This window comes from Gasterosteus aculeatus, chromosome 15 (assembly GCF_964276395.1).
Source record: "Gasterosteus aculeatus chromosome 15, fGasAcu3.hap1.1, whole genome shotgun sequence".
In the NCBI taxonomy this organism is placed as follows: Eukaryota; Metazoa; Chordata; class Actinopteri; order Perciformes; family Gasterosteidae; genus Gasterosteus; species Gasterosteus aculeatus.
The window spans coordinates 9,768,929-9,792,675 of record NC_135703.1 but is presented as its reverse complement, the minus strand read 5'-3'; the positions used below and the strand labels follow the sequence as shown (position 1 = coordinate 9,792,675).

The 23,747-nt window shown below is 44.3% G+C and overlaps 1 protein-coding gene across 9 annotated transcripts in view; it reads left to right on the top strand.

Annotated features, from left to right (window-relative positions):
- pcnt (pericentrin) overlaps nucleotides 1–23,639 on the top strand; it is a 31,787-nt gene extending 8,148 nt beyond the window's left edge. For 5 of the 9 annotated variants that reach the window (XM_078089545.1, XM_078089546.1, XM_078089542.1 and 2 more), the window contains 51 exons: nucleotides 65–160; nucleotides 305–448; nucleotides 725–947; nucleotides 1,143–1,222; nucleotides 1,307–1,604; nucleotides 1,765–1,865; nucleotides 2,230–2,341; nucleotides 2,585–2,711; nucleotides 2,961–3,080; nucleotides 3,414–3,489; nucleotides 3,654–3,758; nucleotides 4,099–4,210; nucleotides 4,296–4,336; nucleotides 4,445–4,579; nucleotides 4,670–4,916; nucleotides 5,028–5,178; nucleotides 5,357–5,810; nucleotides 5,931–6,128; nucleotides 6,264–6,335; nucleotides 6,894–6,986; nucleotides 7,287–7,439; nucleotides 8,114–8,260; nucleotides 9,699–9,859; nucleotides 10,195–10,367; nucleotides 10,511–10,692; nucleotides 10,783–10,945; nucleotides 11,280–11,522; nucleotides 11,968–12,200; nucleotides 12,398–12,505; nucleotides 12,699–12,719; nucleotides 13,070–13,306; nucleotides 13,389–13,562; nucleotides 13,783–13,935; nucleotides 14,092–14,271; nucleotides 14,365–15,396; nucleotides 16,273–16,428; nucleotides 16,600–16,783; nucleotides 17,027–17,361; nucleotides 17,461–17,563; nucleotides 17,765–17,937; nucleotides 18,022–18,297; nucleotides 18,390–18,544; nucleotides 18,879–19,008; nucleotides 19,378–20,169; nucleotides 20,287–20,487; nucleotides 20,634–20,852; nucleotides 21,125–21,348; nucleotides 21,421–21,500; nucleotides 21,591–21,732; nucleotides 21,835–21,962; nucleotides 23,186–23,639. In XM_078089545.1, coding sequence (XP_077945671.1) covers nucleotides 65–160; nucleotides 305–448; nucleotides 725–947; nucleotides 1,143–1,222; nucleotides 1,307–1,604; nucleotides 1,765–1,865; nucleotides 2,230–2,341; nucleotides 2,585–2,711; nucleotides 2,961–3,080; nucleotides 3,414–3,489; nucleotides 3,654–3,758; nucleotides 4,099–4,210; nucleotides 4,296–4,336; nucleotides 4,445–4,579; nucleotides 4,670–4,916; nucleotides 5,028–5,178; nucleotides 5,357–5,810; nucleotides 5,931–6,128; nucleotides 6,264–6,335; nucleotides 6,894–6,986; nucleotides 7,287–7,439; nucleotides 8,114–8,260; nucleotides 9,699–9,859; nucleotides 10,195–10,367; nucleotides 10,511–10,692; nucleotides 10,783–10,945; nucleotides 11,280–11,522; nucleotides 11,968–12,200; nucleotides 12,398–12,505; nucleotides 12,699–12,719; nucleotides 13,070–13,306; nucleotides 13,389–13,562; nucleotides 13,783–13,935; nucleotides 14,092–14,271; nucleotides 14,365–15,396; nucleotides 16,273–16,428; nucleotides 16,600–16,783; nucleotides 17,027–17,361; nucleotides 17,461–17,563; nucleotides 17,765–17,937; nucleotides 18,022–18,297; nucleotides 18,390–18,544; nucleotides 18,879–19,008; nucleotides 19,378–20,169; nucleotides 20,287–20,487; nucleotides 20,634–20,852; nucleotides 21,125–21,348; nucleotides 21,421–21,500; nucleotides 21,591–21,732; nucleotides 21,835–21,962; nucleotides 23,186–23,229 — 9,687 coding nt within the window. In that variant the 3' untranslated portion in view covers nucleotides 23,230–23,639. Of the gene's footprint in view, nucleotides 1–64; nucleotides 161–304; nucleotides 449–724; nucleotides 948–1,142; nucleotides 1,223–1,306; nucleotides 1,605–1,764; nucleotides 1,866–2,229; nucleotides 2,342–2,584; nucleotides 2,712–2,960; nucleotides 3,081–3,413; nucleotides 3,490–3,653; nucleotides 3,759–4,098; nucleotides 4,211–4,295; nucleotides 4,337–4,444; nucleotides 4,580–4,669; nucleotides 4,917–5,027; nucleotides 5,179–5,356; nucleotides 5,811–5,930; nucleotides 6,129–6,263; nucleotides 6,336–6,893; nucleotides 6,987–7,286; nucleotides 7,440–8,113; nucleotides 8,261–9,698; nucleotides 9,860–10,194; nucleotides 10,368–10,510; nucleotides 10,693–10,782; nucleotides 10,946–11,279; nucleotides 11,523–11,967; nucleotides 12,201–12,397; nucleotides 12,506–12,698; nucleotides 12,720–13,069; nucleotides 13,307–13,388; nucleotides 13,563–13,782; nucleotides 13,936–14,091; nucleotides 14,272–14,364; nucleotides 15,397–16,272; nucleotides 16,429–16,599; nucleotides 16,784–17,026; nucleotides 17,362–17,460; nucleotides 17,564–17,764; nucleotides 17,938–18,021; nucleotides 18,298–18,389; nucleotides 18,545–18,878; nucleotides 19,009–19,377; nucleotides 20,170–20,286; nucleotides 20,488–20,633; nucleotides 20,853–21,124; nucleotides 21,349–21,420; nucleotides 21,501–21,590; nucleotides 21,733–21,834; nucleotides 21,988–23,185 lie in introns of all 9 variants that reach the window. The other 4 variants (XM_078089549.1, XM_078089543.1, XM_040199338.2 and 1 more) reach the window with 3 other exon arrangements.
- Nucleotides 23,640–23,747: the final 108 nt, after the last annotated feature.

Below are 23,747 nucleotides of genomic sequence, written 5' to 3'. Positions count from 1 at the left end.
TTACAAAATAGAAATAGTGGTGCTAAACTCTTTTTGCTCTCTATTCTTTCTATAAATTCTTTAGATTTCTGAGGCCAACAATCATCTCCAGTCAGAACTACAGAAGCGGCAGGCTACTATGGAGGAAGAACAGAAGCGACAGATCAGCCTAATCAAACAGGTATACCAAGTAATAAGTCTGAGGCAGGCAGCCGGACATACTGCAGTGGAATAGCACGTTGTTATTTAGCCCTTTTGATATTCAGTTGCAATTTTGTATATATCGTTATAAGCTGGTCACTTCTACCATTCCGTCCTTCCCCAGGTGACTGAACGTGAGCACGAGAGGATGATCTCTGAGCTGACCGCCCAACACGATGAGGAGCTCGATCACCTTAGGTTGGAGGTGTCCTTGGAGCTGAGAGAGAGCATGGAGGCGGCCCACCAGGCTGAACTGCAGCAGTCACTGGTATAGTAATGTGATCTGCGTCACAAAACATCGCAGCCATAGCTTGTATTTGTCTCCTTAGCTTATTTCCCTCATAGTCAAGGGGATTTGTCATTTAGAGTGACTTCAGGGGCATAGGAATTTAATTATACTTTTACTAAATTGCTACAGCGGTTAAATGTTACTCTAACTTTTATCCCAAACATGCTGCCACTATTAGGCTCAAAAAAAGCTCTTGCTCCAAACTGTACCATTTAGTTTGTATTCTCCATATTTACCTAAATCATTACCTTTTAGGTCCAAAAGGTCCAAGAGCTTCAGGCCTTGCGACTGAGCCTAACCGGCACGTCCCAGCTGGAGCAGGAGTCCCTTCTCACGGAGGTTCACACCTCCCTGAAGGAGACCTTTGCCCAGGAAAGTGAACTTCTCAAGACTCGCCATCAGTTAGAACTGGACCAGATCACACAGCAGAACCAGGAGCAGCAGGAGAGACTGCGTGTGCTGCACCAACAAGACATGAGTGAGTGCTTATTCACTGATCTTTTTATTTTTTTAATTTTATCGTGTGCCTGTGGGTGCACTCAACGTGTGGGCCATTAAGGACTTGGGTGGGCTCCCCTCATTCTTCAGAAACATGTTCAGGGCACAAAGACGGATGTAACCTTAAGATTCTTTGACGTGGGCGAGTCTTTTCATTTGCTTTGTATGTGTTCAGATGAGTTGAAGCAGCAGTGGGAGACTCGTATTGCTCAGGAGAGCGCTGCCATGCAGGAACAGCAGACCAAGGAAATACAGGTCAATTGATCACTGTGATATGAACACTATTTAAACATCCCACTTTCTATAGTGTTTCCATCTTTAACTCATCTCTGTCATCAGGCTTTAAGGTCACAGTGGGATAAGGAAGCTGAGAGCACCCAGTCGACCCTGAAGACCTCTCTCTCAGACACCCAGAGAAGCCTTGCGGCTGCCCAAGCAGAGCTTGCCGGCGCCCATGAATCTCTCACCCAGACTAACAAAGCTCTAACAGAAGCCCAGACCGCTTCGTCCCAGACTCAGTCGGAGCTGCGGGAGTCGTGGGCCAGGCTGCAGGAGCTCCAGGCCTCCAGTCAGGAGTCAAACCAGAAACTGGAGGAGGAGCTGAAACAAGCCTGGGGTGACAGAGATGCTGCTGCCCGTGAGTGGCCTTCTGTAGTGCTTACTTTATGGCTCCACAAATTTAGATTTATTATTTTAATAAGGAATTTTCATTTTACTCAATCTTCTGCATTGAAAACACTCATGGCGTTGTAGACAGTCATGCTTTTCTAATGTATGTTTTTTTTTATCCTGCTTAGGTGCTCTGGAGGAACTGACATCTAGTCATAAGACTGTGCTGAAGGAGAGGGAACAGCAACTACTCCACCTGGAGGAGAAGAAACAGCAACTGCACCTAGAGGTGAGTTCAGTCGTACATAATAACATGTAGTTAAGTTGCCATTTATTTTTCAGTTCAGTTCCAGTGTTTCCCCACACATAGACTAATCTGTGCGCCACAGATTTAACACTGGCTGCCACACGCTATTTAAATCACGCAGCGTATTCGTTCAGCTGCATTTCCTTTCCCTGCTCTCCCTCAGTCACACACACACACACACACACACTTCATAAATCATTTTATTTTATAAACTGTTTATTAAGTCAGCATTTATCTATAAATGATAGGAAACTCAAAAAAAGTTGTTTCCCTTCACATTTTAGTATGTTCAACAATAATTCAATGGCAACAAAGCTCATAACAACGATTCCTCTCTGAAAACCAGGTTTTGCGCCTTCAAGAGGAGCGGACCTCGCTAAAAGAGAGGTCAGAGCAAGAAGTAGGTCAGCTGTGGTCCCAGCTGGAGAGCATGAGGACCAGTCGCCAAGAGTTGGGAGGTGAGATGCAGCCCGACATCTGCAATGCTGTATTTGAATCTGCTGCACGCAATGAAATACTCCCAGTGAAGATACTCAAAATGTTGCACGTACGAGATGTAGAGAACATGTTGCCCCATTAAAAGTGGCTGTTGTCTGCGATGTGGTACGAAACACAGAGGAAAATAGAACTTGACTACACGTCTGGGATTCCACTTGCATCTTCATCACCTTTTTGTCTGGTTGTCTACCCCATTTTCTCAGAGCTGAAGGAGCAGCTGCTCGCTCGCTCATCTCGAGTTGAGGACTTTGAGCGCCTGAAGATAGAGTTTAATGAACAGAAGCGGGAAATCAAAGAGCAGAATGAGGCTGAACTGGAGAGCCTGAGGAGGTATGAGAGCACAAACGGGCACGTGGGAACACACACGGTCTGGATGACAACATTCTCACAGAAATCCTCAACCACCAGCCTGTCAAGGTTTGAAATTTGATGCTTAACATAAGAACTGTGGCAGTTCATAACTTATTTGGTTTGTGGTTTTGCCACCGTCGATAACGTCTCCCAATGATTAGTATATTGTTCTTTCTCTCCTTTTACTGACCCCATTCATATCCACGCTTTACCTTAATCCTCCTTTAGGTATTTTGAGCAGAGATTGCGGGCATCAGAGGACAGCTACAGAGAAGAAATTGCGTTGCTTCAGCTGAGGCTGGTGGAAAGTGCCTTGGAGGAATCTGTGCTTAAAACTGCAGATGACAGGTAGGCAAGTAGATCAGTGGGTTGATCGTTCCGTACACAAGACACCTATTGTATTTCTGGCCATCCTGGGAGAGGGATCCCTCCTCTGCCTCTCTTTGAGGTTTCTCCCTTTCTTTCCTTTTTATTATTTTGTTTTTCGGGATTTTTTTTTTTTCTTGTGAGGTTTGCGGGACCGAGGATGTTGCATGTGTACATTACTATAATTATGAAGCCCTCAGAGGCTAATTTTTGACTTTGGGCAATGCAAAATAAATTGAATGAATTTATGTAAGACCAGATACATGTATTACATGCTTGGATTAAATTATCGTAACGTTTTTGGTCTGTTTTCAGTTTCATATCTCAAGGCCAAGTCGAAGAGGAAAAAGATCAGCACTATGATACCAGCCTCGAGTTGGAGAAACATGAGGTATGTGCATACCATGTGAGAAAATTAATTGTAGACATTTTGAAGAAATTCTGTAGCTGAAATTCTGTAGCTTTATAAATGTGTGTTATTGAACACCATTTTTACATAAAAAGATATTGGAACATCACAAGATAACTTGGAGTGTTGTGTTCTTTCTGACTCAGGAACCACTGGATTGTTTGCGCCGTCAGCTAGTGGAGGAGCACGCAATGGCGCTCGCCAATCTGCAGTCTTCTATGGCACTTTCCTTTAAGGAAGAGCTGCGACAGGTCAGACCCTGTCCTCCAAAGCTTTAATGTGTCTCTTTTAACAAAAAAACGAAATACAAAGCCAAAATGAGAGAACTTGGCACACAAATGCTAACAGTTGAGCTTAATATGTGATTATGTTGCACATTTTCAGAATGGTTCCCTTGGAAGGTATCCATAGTGTGCGTTTTGTTTTTCATGTTAAAAGGCAAAAGTAAAAAGAGCTTAAGGAGCAAGACATTTTAAGCTGCACTTATTCAGTTGCCAGAGTGTTATTGTCGATTTTCATAAAGTGACAGAAATAGTAAAAGCCATTCTATTGTTGCAACTAGCAGTTTTCATACCATTATGCATGCATTAGGTGCGCTCTGACCTCACTGACCAGTACTATGAGGAGCTGCAGGAGAAGAGGACTCGTCATGCCCTAGAGCTGGAGCAAATGAGAGCCAAACTTTCTGACCGTCATTTACAAGGTAACATACATGCGCATAGTATACCAACATGGTTTTGAGCAGTTTCGCAAGTTGGGTAACGTCTCCTCAAATGTCGTTGTTGCAGAGCTTACGAGAGTTAGTTTGGAGGCCGAACAGCAGGTTGAGGTGAGTTTTAAGAACTGACCGATAATCTTTAAAAAAACTACAGTATCAACATATCAACTACAGTGGACAACAGTCTATATAATACAACATTGTGATGATTTAAATTAGGCGGAGGTAGAACAGAGGATATGGTGTCACACCGAGGAGCTACAGACAAGGATGACCATGATTCACAGTCTGGAAGAAAGCGTGTCTACCTTAAGTAAACAACATGATGCAGAAATGCAAAGGAACACACAAAAGGTAAATAAGCCTTCATGCACATGTTGTCAGTTATATAGAAGCACAAATATATTGATACAATATTATGTATGTTTCTTTCAACTCCTACAGCTGAAAGAGGAGTTTGCTGGTGAGCTTGTTCAGCTTGAAGAAGCTCTGAAACAGGAGACGGTGCACGTGCAGGACGAGATGAAGAGGCTGCGAGAAGAGCTCCAAGAGAGACATGAAGCTGAACTCGCTGCTGTGAAGTCGAACCTTGGCAGAGAGGTGGAGAAGGAGAGGTCACGTCTTGAAAAAGCACTTCACGAGGAGACGGAGAAGTTAAACTTCCTACAGTCTGCGCTTGACAATGATGAAAGTAAGATTTATTATTACATGGGTTTCCGTAGACTCATTTCATTCTATCTTCCAGTAGAATCCCATGTAGTGGTTCTTCATGTGCCTCTGAGACGGTGTGTTTGTCTTTTAGGCCCACAGGTGCTGATGGTGCGTCAGAGACTGAAGGCCGAGTACGACTGTGAGCTACAAAGGGAAAAGAGCTGCATGGCGACAGAAATCCAGGAGCTCACTGCTCTCCTCCGGGAGCAAGGTGAAGAGCGGCTACGCCAAGCCCAAGAGAGGTGAGCTCTCTGGTTCAACCCAATGTTTGTATTCATTTGGGGGAAAAACGGATCAAATGTATTGTAATTTAAGTCTTAAAACTGAATGGGCTGCACCAATGTTCTCACATTTTTCCCCATCTGTGTGATCCTTGATATGCTTCATATTGAATGATTTTGGGGATCTTTTTGTGTTCAGGTTCCAGGAGGAAAAAGCAACGCTGGAATATAATTTGGCCGAAAAATCTGAAATCTCTCTGGCACAGCTACAGAATAAACATCAAACTGAGCTGGAACACGAGAGAGCAGCGCTTCTGAGCAAACACTCCGAAGAGAAGGACACACTCAATGCCAAACACAAAGCACAACAAGATTCACTCAGTGCCAGTCACAGCGAGCAGCTCGCCGCCGCCACGGTTGAACTAGAATCCAAACACAAAGCTGAGCTTGTCGCCTTGGAAGCAGCCCTCCGTTCCAAACGAAAGGACGACCTTGAAAGTCTGGAAGCTGTTCTTCAGGAGACTCATCAGGCCCAGCTGGAGGCTCTAGAGGCTGAGCTGACTCGCAAACACCAGGAAGAGAGGGATGAACTGGAAAAGAGGATGCTGGGTAATATGGACACTTTGGAGGCCACATACCTGAAGGAAGTGCAAGTAAGGACACATCATTTGTAAAATCAGACCGTATGTCTGCATGTTTTACATTCTTAAGAAAGCTGTTTAGGATTTCAAAGGGCTTTTGAGTGTCTGTCTTTAAAACAAAATGTATTACAGACACTGCGAGATGAAATGATGCAACTTGAAGATAAACATTGTCAAGACCTGAATCTCCAGAAGTCACAACACCAGCAGATTATGGAGCGCCACAACACTGAGCAGCTGTCAATCAGGGAGGATCTGAGGAAAGAGCTGGCTCAGGTGCACATAGAGAAGTTTAGGGCCATGGCAGCAGAGCTCAGCCACGTTCACAAGGTGAGAAGTAAAGATTGGTTCGGTGCTGTACAGTCATCAATCAGATTAGCATTCAATCAATAACCAGAAATACAGAAATAAGACTTTGACTGGTGACTTTCGTATTGAATGAAAATTCCCAATTCTTTCTAATAGACTGAGCTGGCTGCTCAACAAGAGGCATTGGACATAGAACACTGCAAAGCCCTGGAGACTCTAAAAAAGCAGGTATTTACCCGATCATCCATACTATACTTTTGTTTTCTAATCTCCTTGAAAGCGCTGAGAATAATGGCTTAATAATTTAGAGTTAACATGCTGACACTTTTATTTTAACTGATCTGATCCAAAAAAGCAATATAAAGATTCCTTCTGATGGAGAATATAATTGGTGGAATCCAATCACATGCTACTGAACATGAATACACCATTCTGTTAGATTTGCCTTTTTATAGACATATTGTCTTGGTTGTATCTGAACATTGATGTTAATGTTCAACAGTTCTGCTTTATAGTAATATTGGATATTTCAATGATCTACCTTATATTGGGTATTTGCTGCACTGGATTTATTCCCTCCATCCCCTCCCTGGAAATCACACACACATTACAATTTGTAATGTGTATTTGTTTAATAAATTAATTTTCTCAATTTGCTTCATTGATCATTTTATCCCTTTGTCTTTGTTTTCATGGTGTATGGCTAATGTAAGCTTTTCCGATCCTTCTCCCTCCTTAGTGTTTTAATATTCTGTGACATTTGATGTGTCTTCGCACTTTTCTCAGGTTTTGGAACTCGAGCAACAACACAGCACTGCCCTGCAGGAGCTCTCACATACCTACACTGCTGAGAAAGAGCAACTCATCGCACAGCAACAGGTGTGTATGTATTTGAGAAGCGTTAGGGAGCATCATGCTACCTCTTTGTGTAGGTTTGAATTAGTATTTTTTGCAACAAGAGTCAACCTCGAGTCCTCTGCCTGGCGAATAGTCCTTTCTCTCCTGCTCTCACAGCCCATTAGAGGAGTGATTACACTGAATTATTGCTCATCTCTCATAATGGTGTATTTGTGGGAGGCAAAGAGTACTACTATTTTGATTTTTGATTTTTTTTGAAAAGCACTATGAATCTGAGCATTTTGTATTTTTAAACCAACCAACCACGCTGGCTGCTTTTAGGAGTTGAGGGCGGTCTCTGCGCGGGAATTGGTGGCATGTCGCAGGGAGCTTGAAGAGGAGTCATTAAGGCAACGTCAGCACTTCCTAGAAGAGGCGGAGCTCCTCAAAGTCCAATCAGAGGAGAGAATGCAGGACAGAATTAATCAACTGAAGGTAAAAGAGGAGATGCCTCAGAGTGATGAGAAAAACATGACCCTGTTTGTAGCTTACTGTTTTCATGTCTAAAATATGATCTTTGTTGTATAATTATTTGACTCTTGAGTGCCTTCAAAACATTATATAACTGGATTATTGAGGTGTGTGTGTGTGTGTGTGTGTGTGTGTGTGTGTGTGTGTGTGTGTGTGTGTGTGTGTGTGTGTGTGTGTGTGTGTGTGTGTGTGTGTCATAGCCCTCTCTAATCTCCAGCTGCACCAGTTCATTCCAAGGCATAACTATTGGTTGGATGCTGTCCCACTGGAGCTTTACTCAAACTCAGTTTCCACATAATCCCTCCATCATATATGTAGAAGTGTTGTCCGTCTGTCTGTTCTTGTGTGTGTGTGTGTGAGAGAGAGAGAGTGTGTGTTACTGCGATCTACAGTAGCTAAATGGGATGGATCTAAGCTTTTTATCCTCTGATGCAGAAGGTTTTAGGGTTTTTTTTTCCCCAGACATTTGGCATTTGACCATCTGGAATGTGCAAGCCAGTAGTCAGTCATAAGCCAGTCAGACATGTCCGGAGGTCTCTTTAGCTGAGGAACGAATAAGTCTGCGTTATATAGTGCAGCTTTTTAAGATGGTGATCTGCATTTTTTAATTCATGTACTATCATCACTGCTTTGTTTAGACTGAATTTGAAGAGCAAAAGGAGGCGGAGCTTGAGGACCTTAAGCAAAGCTTCACATCTGAACAGGAGGCGAAGGAGCAGAGCTACACGGGCAAAATGAGCCAGCTCACTATCCAGCTGCAGCTACTGGACGCTGTGGTGGCCCAGGTACTAGACACTTGCATACATGCGCTAAATTCCCTGCCTATTATCGTGCTTTTAGTTTTTATATTTTGTTGGTGCAAATTTATTCAGTTTTTTTTCATTTGCACAATCTGCTCTATGTTTCTGGGGACCAGATAGGCCTGATATAAATGTGTCTCATCATCAGTGTTGAGACTCAATGGACCACATAAATGAAATTAATTAGAAATGATGCACACTAGGAAGCTATAAATAGAAATTCAGTGAATGAACAGTGAAGAACAAATAATGCTCCTAAGGGCATTCACAGGGTAGATATCCCTCCGCATTCGATAACATTGCGTTAAAAGGATTATTGTATCAATGAAACGCCGCTCTAATCTGGTGTGTTTTGTAGTCCGGTTATCTTGGTTGAAACATGTAGTGGAACTGAGCTGACTAGTCTGGCAATCAATTGGACAATCGTAGGGAAAATAAAAAAACGCTATTTTGATAAAAATGTTAATCATTTCTTCTCAGTTGTGGACATTGCTTTGAGCTTCAGGAAATGTATTTACAGAAATGTATGTGGATTTAACTTCAGCTGGAAGAATAATCTAAAGAAATGTTACCATAGCACCATGCAAAATAAATGTCCCATTTATATCCATTGTTATTTGTTCTTGGCCTGGAGCAACGTTTCATTCGTTTGGTTGTTGTGGAGAAATATACTGGAACCGTCAACTAATTGTTTGCCAACCCCGTAGTTACTAATAAGGGAGTCTCTATGCCCCGTTGAGTCTACTATTCTTTTTCTTTCAAAAAAACCTTTATGGCTTTATCAGGACTGACATTGTAAATTAATGCGTGCTTTTTGGACGCGTGTGCGCGCATTCGTTTCCATGGCACCTTCCCAGGCTTGGCTCTTGATAGTGAGATATTAACAAACACACACACCCCCAAGAGGTTCGCAAAGAGACGGTTAAGCGAGGTTGGGAGGGTGCTGTTGTCACGGAAACAACATTGTTTGGTTGAGGCAGGTGGCCTCACGAGAAGTGTTTGCTGGGAGAAGGCGGGAGGGAGAGAATGAAGGTTGAGGAACATAGGTAAAAAACTGATCGAGACCTGGAAGAAGAAGACAAACTCTGCAGTAAATCCAGAAGTTGTGAGTTGTGGTCATTTCTGTTTCATAGCAGATGTATTGGTGATGGTTGTTGTCTCTGGTTACGGAGGACAATCAACACCTTGTTTTGATTTCCTCTCGAACGCAGAGCATGACTTCTGCTTTTGTCATGCTCTTGGCCGTGATCGTTTGTTAGTAGCCATGTGATTTCTGGAACTGATACTGACAGACTGAGACAATACTTTTGGGGGGGAAATTGGTTGTTTTGCTCATGGATGTTTTTGAACAAGTTGTGGGAGCGGTGCAGCTAATAGGCGCGTGTTGGGAGGATTTAACAGCTTTTTCCATCTGTTTTTTCAGCTGCGTGGTGAAGTTGGTTGTCTGCAGGGGGAGTTGGAAGGGAAGCGTTCAGAGATGGAGACTTTGGACACCCTCCTCCAACGAAGGGAGCGAGAGAATCATGAGGGTGGAAATCTTCTAAACATGCTCACGGAGGACTTGCAGACTGCTAAAGAGGAAAGGTAAGTTGTTATGGACGTTGCAGAGGGAAAGCACCTGTGATGGGCTAATATTACCGTGGCGTGTAGGTTTTTGTTGCATTTTTGAACTAAAAATCAAGCGAATTGCAAAATTGGCTTTAGTATGCCCTTCAAGTATGTTTTGTTAATTACTTACTTTCTGCAACCACAAGTCTAATTGTTACTACTCTGGGATTTATGACGTATAATATGCATTTTTATTTGCTTTTACCATTTTTTTTTTCACTTAAAATGTATGCTGCAGATGTTTTGACTTGGAAAAATCCAGACGCCAGTGTGTTAAATGTAGAAAATAGTTTTCGCATTTGTTTTCCCAGACGTAAACTGCAGCAGGCCAATGAAAAACTGAGAAAGGTGCTGATTGAGATGATTCGCTGCACCATTACAACTGAAGACATGATTGGACAAAAGATCAGTGGCAAAACCCAAACATCTGGGCAGGCGACCCTTCAGAGGAGCTCAGCGGGGAACAAAGATGCACAAGAATCTGGTCCGTTGGCCTTTCATTTGTTCTCAAGTTGCAATGCTCTAGTTTTTGTTAGAAATACACATATATAATATATCAAAAAAGGGGATTTTGTTTAAGTGAAATTCATTTTTGCAGTGACTAATTTTGACCTATTCTCTTTGTAGGTATTTCCGTTGCAGACATGTCTTCAGAAGACATGGAGCTGACCCAGCTGCTCTGCGAGAGCCTGCTGGTTTCTGATTGTCAGATCAATCCTGGCGGAGAGGAAGCGGCTCTGAACGCCTGCAGCAGACTGCGTCACACTGTTGAAACCCTTCTGGAGCTGCTCAACCACGCCAACACACAGGTAGAGGATGCAGAGAGCTTGTAATATCTTAACAATTCACCCAAAACGCCTCTTTCTTGAGTTTAAATTATGAGTTTCTTACTTCTCCAGCTGGTGCAGACTCATGATGTCCACCTCTCTCTGGAGGAAAAGTTCTCTCAGGGCAGAGACGACTCCGCCCAGCTCATTGAGCAGCACAAGCACCTGTTGGAGCAGCTTGATCGAGAAGCGGAGCTGAAGAGTAAACTCCAGCTAGAACTTCACAAGGCAGAGGGTGAGCACTAAATCCGCGTTGATTGGGCCTCACAAACGTCACCAGTCTTACTGAAGATCAAACATAACTTTGTTTCCATTTGAAAAATCTAGAAAAGTTATTAACAGTGATCTGATCAAAGGGTATTTAGATAATTGGTATGCTAGCACTAGCTGAGTCAGTGTTATCTGTGCAACATTTGGAAATTACTCAAATGGGTTGTTGATATTTTGTCCTGGGAATTAGAAATACTGTTAATATTTGCACTGTCGCCCTTTAATATCAGACAGACAGAAAAACAATTGATCAAACAATTGATTCCCTTTTAAACAAAACGTTTTGACTTTGTGTTCAGGGCTTCTGGAGGGCTACGTGGCAGAAAAAGCAGTCCTAGAGGAGTCTCTGCAGCAAAAGGAGGTACAGGAGGAAAGACTTGTGGAGGAGCTTGAGGACCTGAAGGTAAAGCTGCACCAGATGCAGGCCCTCCCCACAGAGCTGGATAACCTCCGACTGAAGCATCAGGAGCTCAGCGAGGAGCACACACTCCTCCTCCGTCAGAAGGAGTATCTCTCCTCTGGTCTGGGGGAGAGGGAGAAAGGTGAGCGCAGCAACTGTGAAATTATGTTTTCCTCACTGCGTAAAGTATTGCATTAAACCTCTTTAGTGAGCTTGACCACACACTTATGATAATGTCTGTGCTCAGATGTGTTGTCTCTCTGTAGGCCATTTGCTCAATTCAGATCCTGACGCAGGTTTGTGGGTCAGAGTATGAGATGAGGGGGTGGGGAATGAATATGCAGTGCATTTGCAGTGCTGTGTGAGGTTGCCGTTTGTGCCACTGCCAGTAGTTTATAGCAAAAGCTTGTTTGAGTGCTGTCATTTTTCCCCTCTTACACAATGTTCTCGTTCAGAGCTGTCAAAGAGAATGCATTAAGTGCCTTTTCAGGCAAGGGATTTGTAATTTTTTGCAAATCATCAAATCAATGCGTGTATATTTGCATTGAAACAATAGCCTTAACTGTACCTTCCTTTTTTTCTTCAAGCTCTACTTGCAGAGACGCAGCGTTTGACCCAGGATAGGCTGGACTTGCAGCGGCAGGCAGAAAAGGACCGCAGCTCTCTGTCTCTGCGCCTCAGGGCTCTGGAGAGAGAGCTGGAAGAGCAGGAAACTAAGGGCCTGGAGACCGAGCAGCACCACAGAGTCAACGAGGAAGACCTCCACCAACGCGTCCAAGCACTTGAGAAACAGCTGAAACATGACAGGCAGTTTATAGAAGTGAGTTTAAGATCTCTGACTGATGACTGACTGTTGGTCCCTTTTTAATTTGTTGTCCTCTAAACACTTCTTATTATGCCCTGCATTCTCGTTTTGCTTACATTCTACTCTATTTACTAGTATCGCAAGAAATTTCTCTCGTTGCTGCGTAAACTCACGGACATGGTCTTCCATTTCAATTGTTCCTCTGCGTATAGGAGCAGGCTGTGGAGCGTGAACACGAGCGAGACGAGTTCCAGCAGGAGATCCGAAGCCTGGAGGCCCAACTGCGGCACACAGGCAGCGGGGATCACAAAGGACACCGGGTGAGGCCTGTTTAACATCCAACTGGTGATGTTGATAAAAGAGTGTATTGCAGTGTGTTTTTGAGATGAGTCTCCATGGCATTGCTATAACTAGTCATACTTACAGAGATTGAGGTGATGAATGCATTGTTTTTCATGTCACAAGCCTGACTTTTGCCATGTGTTTGTCCCTGTGCTGAACGGATTGCTCTAGTTTGAGGACTTGGTTCTGCAGGTATGAAATCTAACTGTAGCGTACTTCTTCTAGCTCCTCTGACTCTTTGCATGGTGTGTATTTGTTGAAATAATCATCATTTTCCATGCAATCGACCGTAGATCCATTTTCACTGCTTGTATGTGCTTGTCATATGTTCTACATTCATTCCCATTTAATCCTTTGTTTGTTAGTAGTCATTCATTCGCTTCGGTTTCCCACTTTCACCTACATGTCGCTGCTCTCTGGAATGGCTTAGCTTCTATGTTCGGTACCAGTGGCTGTAGATCTGAACCGGCTTTATGTATCTACAAATCATGTTTTCACGCTACAAAACTTTTCATCCAAAACATGGCGATCTGTTTCTGCAGGTGGAGAGTCTACAAGCTATCATCAAAGACAAGACTGATGACCATTCCTCCTTGCTCGCAGCCAATCAGCAAGCCCAGCGTGACCTTAAGGAGCGTAATGAGGAGATAGACAAGCTAGCCGGGCGAATCAGGGAACTAGAGCAAGCGCTGCTGAACACCGTCGAGAGTCATCGATCTATCGGCCACCTGGAGCAAGAGCTCCAAAGAGCAAGGGCGAGGGAACAGGAGCTCACACAAGTAAGAAAATTGTACACTTGAACTGGCAATCACTCCTAACACTGCCGTTGTTTCTCACACATGCACATGCGTCTTCTGTTAGGATAAGCAGGCCTTGGAGCAGCAGCAGCTGTCGAACAGGCTTCAGATCTCCGCCCTGCAGTCTAAAGTGGATGAGACGAGACACTGTTACCATGACAACACGCGTGACCCCACTCAGGAGCTTAGCGACGCCCTGGACGCCGCTCAACAGAGCCTACAGAGCAAAGAGCAGGAGGTCTGTTCGATTTTACCCAGCCAGTGTTTGGTAGCGCAACAATTTAAGCTGGTTGGATTTATTTGATACATGTGGCTGTGGTGCCACCTTTTGGTATAAAATGTACATGCAAAATGAATCAATGTCATGAAAAAGTGTAACAAACTTTCTTTAAATGCACCGCATTGTTGTGTGTTCCATCTTTTGTCTAAATTGAATCGGGGATGTTATGTCTTTGAAGGTCGAGGCCCTGCATCGCCAACTGGAAACTGTGCAGAGGGACTTGAGCCTCAAAGAGGTTGAACTAAAACACCTCGCACTACAGCTGGAGCTACTGACCAATCAGAGTGCAACTCAGGTTAATGAGCTCCAAGGACAGATTGCCACACTGCAAGTAAGTGGTATTTCATTATTTTGTCTATTTTAAGCTGCTTTCTAAGTACTTAGGCTAAGTACTTCTTTAATATTTCATACGCCCCCCCCCCAAAAAAAGCCTTAAATTGTACAGTATAACTTAGAAGTGATCTGCTATGTACAACTCCTCTTGCAGGAAAATGTGTCCGCTCTATCGATACTCAAGGAGGAGCAAGAAGAACAAAGCGAGGTGGAGGACACCGAGGAGGAAAGCCTCTCCTCAGCATTATTTCAGGAGAAAAATCAGGAGATTGACCAACTCAACGCGCAGATCCAAAAACTGGAACATAAGTTGGAGAACACCAGGGACAACAAGGTCAGAAAAACGTGCAAATAGTGTGAAAGTGCTCACAGTTTGAGGGGAAATAGAATTATCCAATTGAAATGTTTTTATCTTTCTGACCAAAAGGCTCTCGAGGCTGAGCTTGAGGATCTGCACTCACAGGTGGAACACCTTCGGTCTGAAATCGTGAGAGTGCGTCAGGACAAACGGGAAGAAGAGGAGCGCCTTCACGAGGTCATCAGCACCCTGCAGGCAGAACTGGCCACATTAGGCCCCAACCTGCATGAAGTCAGTGACTCTCAGGATGGTGACAGTATTAACCCCTCGCTGGCTCCCAGCCCAGAGCCTGACCACGATGCAATGCAGGAGCAAGCGAAGAGGGGAGAACCGAACAGCTTGAAGCAAGAGCTCGGTCTGGGTCACTCTGCCTCATCTCGCTCCCATCGGTCTCGTCTCAAGGCCCTCCAGAGTCAGCTCGAGGCTGCGCTGGCTGAGAAAGATGGACTGGAGCGCTTACTGCTCACCCAGGAGGAAGATTACAGAGGACACGGGGAGGAGTTTGCAAAGAGGCTGACTGCTGAACGGGAGAGGGCAGATGAACTCCAACATGCTCTCGCTGTCAAAGTAGCGGAGCTGAAGGAAGTCCTAACCCAGAAAGAAGAGGAGACTGAGAACAGTGGAAGGGGACCATCTGAAGAGGAGAGGGACTGTGGCAAAAGTCAAGTCCAAGAGATGAGCGCACTGCATGAGAAGAACGTCCACCTCGGCTTACTGGTTGTGGAACTCCAAAAGAAAGAACAAGCGAGCCGGACAGAGATTGAGATTCTGAAATCAAAACGGCAGGAAATGCAAACAGAAAATGAAGTCCTTCAAGAAACCTGTCTCACTCTTGAGAGACAAGTCCAGGAGGTTAGAGCCGAGGTGGTGGACATGGAGGAGCTGGTTGCTGTGGAAAGGACAAAGCTAAAAACACTCCAGACGTTGAGGGAAGAGCTTTCTGCCGAACGTGAGGCACGGCGGACGAGGGAGGGGCAACTCCAGGAGGAAAGTGAAAGCCTCAGGCAGGAAGTGACTTCAATGAGCGCCTGTATCCGGGACCTGACCGGTCGACTCAATGAGAAGGAAAGCAGTCAAGAAGAGGCTCAAAAGGAAGTGCTGGTGAGGGTCTATCCAATACGCAAATGTGCAATAAAATTCCAACCTCCTCTTTACCTCCCAATTGAATTCTAGGTATTTTAATAGAAGCAGGGATTAACATGATTTATTCAAAAACACCGCAGTGAAACAAACTTATTTTCACTTACTGTGATTATGATTATTTATCACTTAAATGAATGTGGTATATTCTGCTGAAGTTGCCTTTTTAATCTGGTGATTAGAACCAGAACAATTCATTGTCGTAAAGGGTCCGTAAAGTCATTTGAATAACTTTGTAAACTAGTATCAAAATGCCCAGACAGCAAATATCTAGCTGCTGTTTTTTTAGCTAATGTGCAGCTATGCTGGCAACCGCAGGCGAAACCACATCTGGTTCTTGTTAACTGCGTAACGCGTCACATCGCTGCGTCACTCCCGAGACTGCAGACTCTTACTAACACAAAGGAAGTGACATGAAAACGAGGAAGCCGGAGGGAAATCTTTGTTAGCGGTGTTTTTTAAAGCTCCGATGCACTTTTTCTTCTTTTTAGGTTATAACTAGACAGGATGTGGTAAGGAGACAATGTTATTTTATCTAATGGAGGCTGCAAAGCATTTGTTGGGCTTCTGCAAGTCTTTGCACTCATTTCTGGATTTTGATGAGTTAACAGAAGTTTGTAGCTACTGTTGTTACTGCGTGCCGAAGAGGTTTCTAGCAATAGATTTCAATCCGGCATGAACATGTGGTTCTTATTAAATAGGAATTCACATTGCAACTTAGATGTTGGGCTTATGTAACGCTCAGGGGAAAAAAATGAAGTTAAAAATTTGGTTCTTTGATGCACGGTTTTATGAATACTAGCCGAGGCTTTTAATGAGTGTTTCTTTTTGTCTAAGACCCTGGCTAAAGTAGACGCTGCCTTGAGACAAAGGGAGACTGAACTCGTCAGACTGAAGGCAGAGCATCAGGCTCTGAGGGCCGAGCTGACTGCTGTGAAAAAGGGTCTAAGTACCAGTTCGGAGAAGGCTGAGAAACCACATGAGGAAGGACAGGTGGGACTATGTGAATACACAACAGCATATTGGATATAAATTGAAGTGCAGTGGGATTTAACCTGTCTTTTCTGTACGGATCCACTTGTTTGTTGGGAGATGGGAAGTCATGGTAGTACTTGAATGAGTGTAATGAACTACATTTTAATGTTATTTATTCTCGTCTGTCAGACCGAAGGCCGCGCCTTATTCATCCTTGATACTGATGACCAGCGGCTGAAGGCGGAGCTGCGAGGTTTACAGGAACACCTGGCTGTACAGGAAGAGGAACTATCCCATCAGCAAAGAGAACTACGGCAACTCCGACATCACTGGGAAGACACACTTGATCACCAGGAAGCATACTTACCGAAGGGTGAGCCCTTAGCAGTACTGCAAACATTCTATAATGTTATGTTTAGGTTCACACCAATGACTTATAAATAATTGACTTCAAGGATTATGATTTCCTATTTAGCATCCTCGGACAGAACGACGCACTCCTAGATAAACGGTGCCGTTCCCTGTGGTCTAAAACTCCAGAGAACCTCTGGCCGCGATGGCATCACAACCGAAACAAGTTCTCATAATGACAACATCTATTCTCTCCATCTGTCAGATATCTCCCACAGAGCTTTTGAGGATGTCGTGAGCGAGTCTCGTGACGAAGCCTCTCTGAGCTCTCCGGAGGTTTTAAGGAGGCTTGAATGCTCCGCACACAGAATCCCAGAACTGTTCCACGCCTCTGCTCTCGACTCTCGGCTGTCCGAGTTGAGCGGTCTGAACATCACAGGCCTGGATCTCCACCATGTCAAGACCTCCCCCGGGGTTGTGATGGAGCCTCCGCACTCCAGGACCATCACACCAGAGCCGGCCACACAGAGTACCCACTCCCCAGGCTCTGTGTCCGTGTGCGACCACTTATCCACGCTCGACTCACTGGGCACAGATAAAGTATGTGGTCTCAAACGTCCACACATGCTTCCCTTTGTGGCATTTGGTAAACTGTGGTTAAAGATTTGATTAATCATCTGTATTTATTTTTTTCCTTAGGCACACGAGTTGGAAGAACTGGATCTAACAGCACCTCCGTCCCCCCTGGGCTCCACCTCATCCTTGTCGGCACCAGAATGGGCCAGTGACGGATATGGCAGCAGTAATTATTGCCTCTATTATTTCGAATTTTTTGGATGAAATTGAGTAAGACGAAACAGGCTTTGGCTTCATAGATGATGCTTGTTAGTGGCATCAATTGTTGCACTGCTTTTTTTCTTGTTTTAATACATTTTTTACACATAAAAAATAAGATAAATATTGAATATCTCCAGACTGATCCACTCAATTCTTGTGCTTTAAGATGTGAGTTCAGAACTAGGTGCGAGGCTGAAAGTAGAGCTGGAACAGACTGAAAGGCTGGATGCACAGTTTCTTGAGTATCTTCACTGCAGAGGAATGAACCCCACGGTGAACACAGACAGTGCTGCAGGCAGTATGAGCTACAGCGACGACCTGTTGTCGCCTGAGCTTCAGGTAGGCTTTATTAAAACTCTCAGAAATCCTCTTTATTTCACAATATGCCGAGATTTTACACTTTCCTTCTCCCTCTGCCTGTAGGGTCTGTTAAAGAAAGTGTATCAAGAAAGCTGCCAAATTCTCACACTGTCCCAACGCCGCGCCACGTCCTCAACGCGGCCTCATGTCTCGGACCTAAGAGCCGTCTCGTTGAGTCAGAGAGGGCAATATTCTGAAGATGGCGCCGTCACACCGGACCAGCGGGACCATCAGTCCTCCAATCCCCCCATGAGCTGGCAGCAGGAGAAGAGGGCACTTCAGGAGACTGTGATTGCTCTCCGAGAGCTGCTCTGTCGAATGGCTCAAAGCCAAACACGAGTGAGTTACTGTGGTTTAAAGATTTTAAAATGATCTAGTGAAAGGAAACCGCTATCTTTTACTTGCTAATCACTTTCTTCGTTCTTCCTCAGACTGACTACAGAGAGGAAGACCAGTACAGAGATCAGCTACACACGGACAAACCGGGTGAAACACAACTGAGGACTGAGCTGAAGGAGAGCCAGAAACACTCGACATGTGTTCGTGACGTTCAGCAAGATCAAAAGAAACAAATGCAGTCACTCCGGTACGTTAGACACGAATGCAACCACCAAATTACGCCCTTCCCAAGTTGATATAGCAGACAAAAACAGAAGAGATTGTGTGACAGCAAATAATATGTATTGTGAAAATCTTAACTTGAAAATTGAGATTAAAGTATTTTCAAAAATAAAATTCCATCTAAATCCAGCTCATGTTGCCCATTAGGTGCATGCAAAAATGCTTTGTTTTTGTACTTTATAGGAATCCTGGTTCCTCAATTCTTTGTGTGGTTTTTATTATGCTATTCTGAACTTTTTTTCATTGCCATGTTTCTGTTACAAAAATAGAGGTTTGGGTTGTGCTTTCTTTTTTTCCAGGATGGCTGTGGAAAAGGCTGAGGAAGCTTTGAGACATGAGCTGCTAAGAGTCCAAGAGCTTCAACAACAACTGGAGCAGGAGAGAACTCTCAGTGTCCGTAAGGACCGAGAGGAGGAAGAAAGGAGAGCGGTAAGACGAGCACTTTTGCATGCATGCTGAATGTGCTGTGAATTCTGACATAAAAGCTGGCGTGGAATAATGGCCGTCTGCCACCACGAACAATTGAAAGCCAGAACCGATCAAGAGTAGGTAGTCAATTAAAACAGCACGTGGGAATTTTAGTATAAATGAAATATTTTTCATTATTGATTCCATCAGTAACAGGCATGTTCCACTTCACACAGAAAATATATTTTTATACTGAAAGTATTTCCCGTTTACTTTTTTGCCATTTGATTGGTATTAAACTGCTGATTGATGTTAAGAGACCCATTAACAAAACGCTTCCTGTCCAGACTGCACTTGTTCCCTTTTTAAACTGATAAATGACATCTCCAGGCTGTGCAAGTTTCCTTCGAGCAGAAGAGGTTTGAGATCACGGCTCTGAAGGGTCAGGTGGAACAGGAGAGGGTCGCCTGCAGCAACCTCCAACGGGAGCTTCAGATTGAACAGTCCCGCAGCGTGCTGCTGGAGAAACGCCTCGACGACACCCAGAAGGAGCTACAAGATGAACGGCAACTTTCCGCTCGCCAGAAAGAACTCAGCTTGCAAGACCAGACTCGTCTTGAGCGCCTCGTGACAGAAGCCGAATCTTGTCAAGCAGAAATTCGCTCCAAGCTCTCAAATGCTCGCAAGAAATTGGATGAAGAGCGAGACCAATGCTCCAAGCAGGTGGATGAAGTCAGCCGCAGACACGAGGCGGATGCCGCCAGAGACAGGAAGTTCCTCTCCGACATGCGCGCCCAGCTGGAGCAGGAGCGAAGGCAGGGGGAGGAGCTGGTTGTCGAGTTGGACAAACTGCGATCCGAGCTTCTGCAGAGCCGGAGGAAGTGGGAGGAGGAGGACAGAACGAGGAGGGCGGAGCTGCAGAGGGAGCAGGAGGCCGCCACTCGATGTCGTGTAGCTCTGGAGGCCTTGAAGGAGCAGAAACGGGAAACAAGCTGTGCTTTAGAGATGGAGCGAGAGCGTTCCCGACACCAGGGTGGGGAACTGGCCGAGCTGAAGGAGAGAATGCGACTGCTGAAGGACAACGAGCGGGAGCGTGAGGAGCAGCGGGAGAGAGAGAAGAGGAAGGAGAGGCAAGAGCAGATGGAGAGGGGGAGACGACAGGATAGGACCAACAACAAACTGGTAAAATACCATCAGCCTACTTCTCTACTATCTGCTTATAATGCTTTCACAATTGCGATGCTCTTCTTTTAGACCGTACACACCATCACACCTCCTTACAAACATTTCTGACTTTAGTGTGAGTTGGAGCTGTTGAGGCAACAGGACCAGCAGCGCATGCAGAAGCTGCAGCACACTCTGGCAGAGCTGGAAAGCGAGGAGAGAGAGATGGCGGCTCAGAGGCTGTCTGCACAAACCACAGGGCAGCAACACAGGGCCGTGTCTTCACAGAACCTCCAGAGTGATTTCCAGGCAGATGTTGTACAACTAAACCAGCAGGTACACATGTGGTTATTACACACACACACACTACAGTGAGAGCAAAAGTGCTGTGCCACAGACCCTTCGACCTTATTACTGTCTTATGCAGGTAATGGTGGTATTATGGGACTTGAAATTCACTGGACTGCATTTTCTCGCCGTAGATGTTCGCCACGCAGTCATCCCCCAGTCTGCTGGAGAGGTTGCTGAAGGAGAACTCTGACCTTACAGAGCGCGTGACGTCCCTGAGTCGGGATAGAGCCACCCTCAAACACACGCTCGCCTGCTCCGAGCGACAGCTGCGGTGCACCGAGAACGAGCTCGCCAAGGTCGCCACGGGGACTGAAAACCGACCCATTAATGATGTAACAAGCAGCAGCAAGGTCAGTGGGAAACATGTACTCACAAGCACATTTATTTATGATCTAAAGAATGAAAAATATTTTCTAAGCTGTCCAGGAACAGGGCAGTGTTTTCTATACTATTCTCCAAACCTAATAGACGTTCACTCATTCTAAATGGTGTCTTTTTAAAATTTCCTATACGTTTTCATCTTTCTTTTTTTTCCACCGAGCTTACACCACTGTTAAAAAAATAAAATAAAAATAAAAAGTATTAAACCTATACAATGCTAATGCTATACATTGCTTTTCAGGTGCAGCGTTTGTATGAGCGCTACCTGCGCGCTGAGAGCTTCAGGAAAGCTCTGGTGTACCAGAAACGTTATCTGCTGCTGCTGCTGGGGAGTTTCCAGGAGAGTGAGCAGGCCACGCTGTGTCTCATCGCTCATATGGGGGCACGCCCGTCCCCCCCGCTCTCCCACAACAGACCCCTGGGACGATTTAGGGCCGCTGTGAGAGTTGTCATCGCTATCTCAAGGTATGGAGCATAAAGATTTAAGGCTTCGCTCAGCCTCGTCTTCGGCTAAAACTAACCTCCCTTTATTTTTAGAATGAGGTTCCTGACGAGGAAATGGCAGAAAGCGATCAGAAGATTATCTGTATCCGGGACGGTCAATGGGCATGCTCAAGGTCAGCTGGGTGAAGACATTTAGTCAGCATCACGGCTGTGTGGATCAGGAGTATTATATTAATATGGATTTTTAATCTTAACTGTTACAGGGCCTAAAGCTGAAGTTTTAACGCAACTACATCCTCGGTTAAAGTTTGACTCGCCGCCGATCAGAGACGGTAGTGCCGTCCACAGAGACAAAGTGTCGGCTCTTGTTCCACCCACAAAATCACCCTTCAGGTTGCACAACAGGTTTGGGCTCTTCTTAAACTACATTTTTAAGTAGATGTCTTCACAAATGCTTGTAATGGATTGAAAGTCCTTTTTCATCAATGAGCTTTCTTGTCTCCTCAGGGTTAACTCCAGCACCACGGCGGGCTCGGAGCATTCAGGAGGAACCTCTCAGGATCCAGAGCGATCTCTGACAGAATATATCCACCATCTAGAGAAAGTCCAGCAGCGGCTGGTGGGAACAAGACGAGGTGAACAGCATTAAGTATAAGGAAGGTGAATTTCAGCACAAACGATGGGAGTGTAATGCATCAAAGTGGATGACATTTAAAAGAATCTGTCACAAATTTGTCGCACACTGGAAACACAGGGTGTCAGGTAAAAGTCCATTAAAGGTTTGAGGATTGGGCACCTGCTGACCTTTTATTTATTGCACTTTTAGTCCATGTTTGTCTTTACAGTTGATCGGTGATTGGGGCGTTGAGTAAGAAATCCTACTGGTGATGGTATCCCACCAATTTTAAGGAAATTCATTTAAAAACAGGCAAATTATTAAGCACAACTTTTGGGATTCTGAGCACCTCATTAGAATTGTAGCGAGGAATATCAAACTGGGAGATGTTACAGGGCACTGGGTTTATATTTCATAGCTCCTAATGCTGAGATCAGACCACGCATTGTGTGTCATCCCGGTGATGATGGCTCAAAGGAATACAAAAGGAGCTTTTTCCCTTAACCGAGTACATCAAAGACACCAAAAGCTTGTGTAGTCTGATCCCAGCATTAGTCGCATGTCTCCTAATGTGGGCACTCATTTTCCAGGAGTTTCCAAGAGTTTTTTTTTTTTTTTTTTCTCCAAAGAAATATACATAGAAAATGCGCTAATGATTACAGAGTTCATTACAAGACAAATGATTCTATGAAAAACTCACCACTCGCTACAAAACAGCAGTCATTAAACCCTACAAAACCTGTGTGCTCTGTCATCTCCCAACTTGGTAGGCAAGCCTTGTTTAGCCCCACCCCCTAAAGAGGAAAGGAGGATACAGTCAGCCTGTTCCCCTCATATGATTGGTTATCGGCAGCGATGGCTGCAGGAGAATAGGACGTGGCTGTACCTGAGCTGCTTGTCGCCCCTTTACCTGAATGGTCCAGGTGAGTGTGAGTGTAAAACACTCACTCCACCAAATGTCAAAGCTGCATAATACACTGCTCGGAATGGGATCATTCACTGAGGGCACTCGATCAGATTACGCGGCACTCTCGTCATATATATATATATATATATATATATATATATATATATATATATAAAATGTTAGATGTCAACTATTTTGTGCATGTTTTTATGCAGACTTATTCAGCCAGCTATTTGTTTCAATGGGTGTCACTACGGGTACTTTTCTCTTTGACTGGATGCAGTTATGTCTCTAAGCTTGGGATGCTTATTGCTTATTTCTGTTTGTTTCATTAGGTTCGTCTTCTTTCCAGCCCGACCCGTCGTCGTCCGACCACTGAATGAATGTCTGCTGTCTGCATACCATTCCAAAACTGTTAAACTGAAATATGTAGAAAGGAACATTGTGTGGATTTTTCTTTGAGTTATTTTATAATTGCATAAATTATTTTTCAACACTTTTTATTGGTATTTTTCTATTTTCTGTACAATAGTATTTTGAAGGGGACCTTAAGATGTTGCCAGAACAAATTTGTTTTTCTTTATTTTAAAATGTTTATTTTTCTATTGATGTCTATCATTTTGCGCTTGTAAATAGGGCTCATGCTTACTTAACATATCCAAATTTGCACTGATTGTTTTTTTGAAAATCCATGACTAAGGTGGCATGTTGGTGAACCATATTTGTTTTTTGTGTAATGTTTCTACCATAAAGTTGATAAATATTTTAAATATTTCTACAAACCAAAAAGACTGAGTTCATTGTATGCACATCATCGTTGAGTTATCTTCAGGTATCTCACTTCTACACAATGAAAATTCTTCAAGAAAGGATTTATTATACATTTAGTTAGTGAAG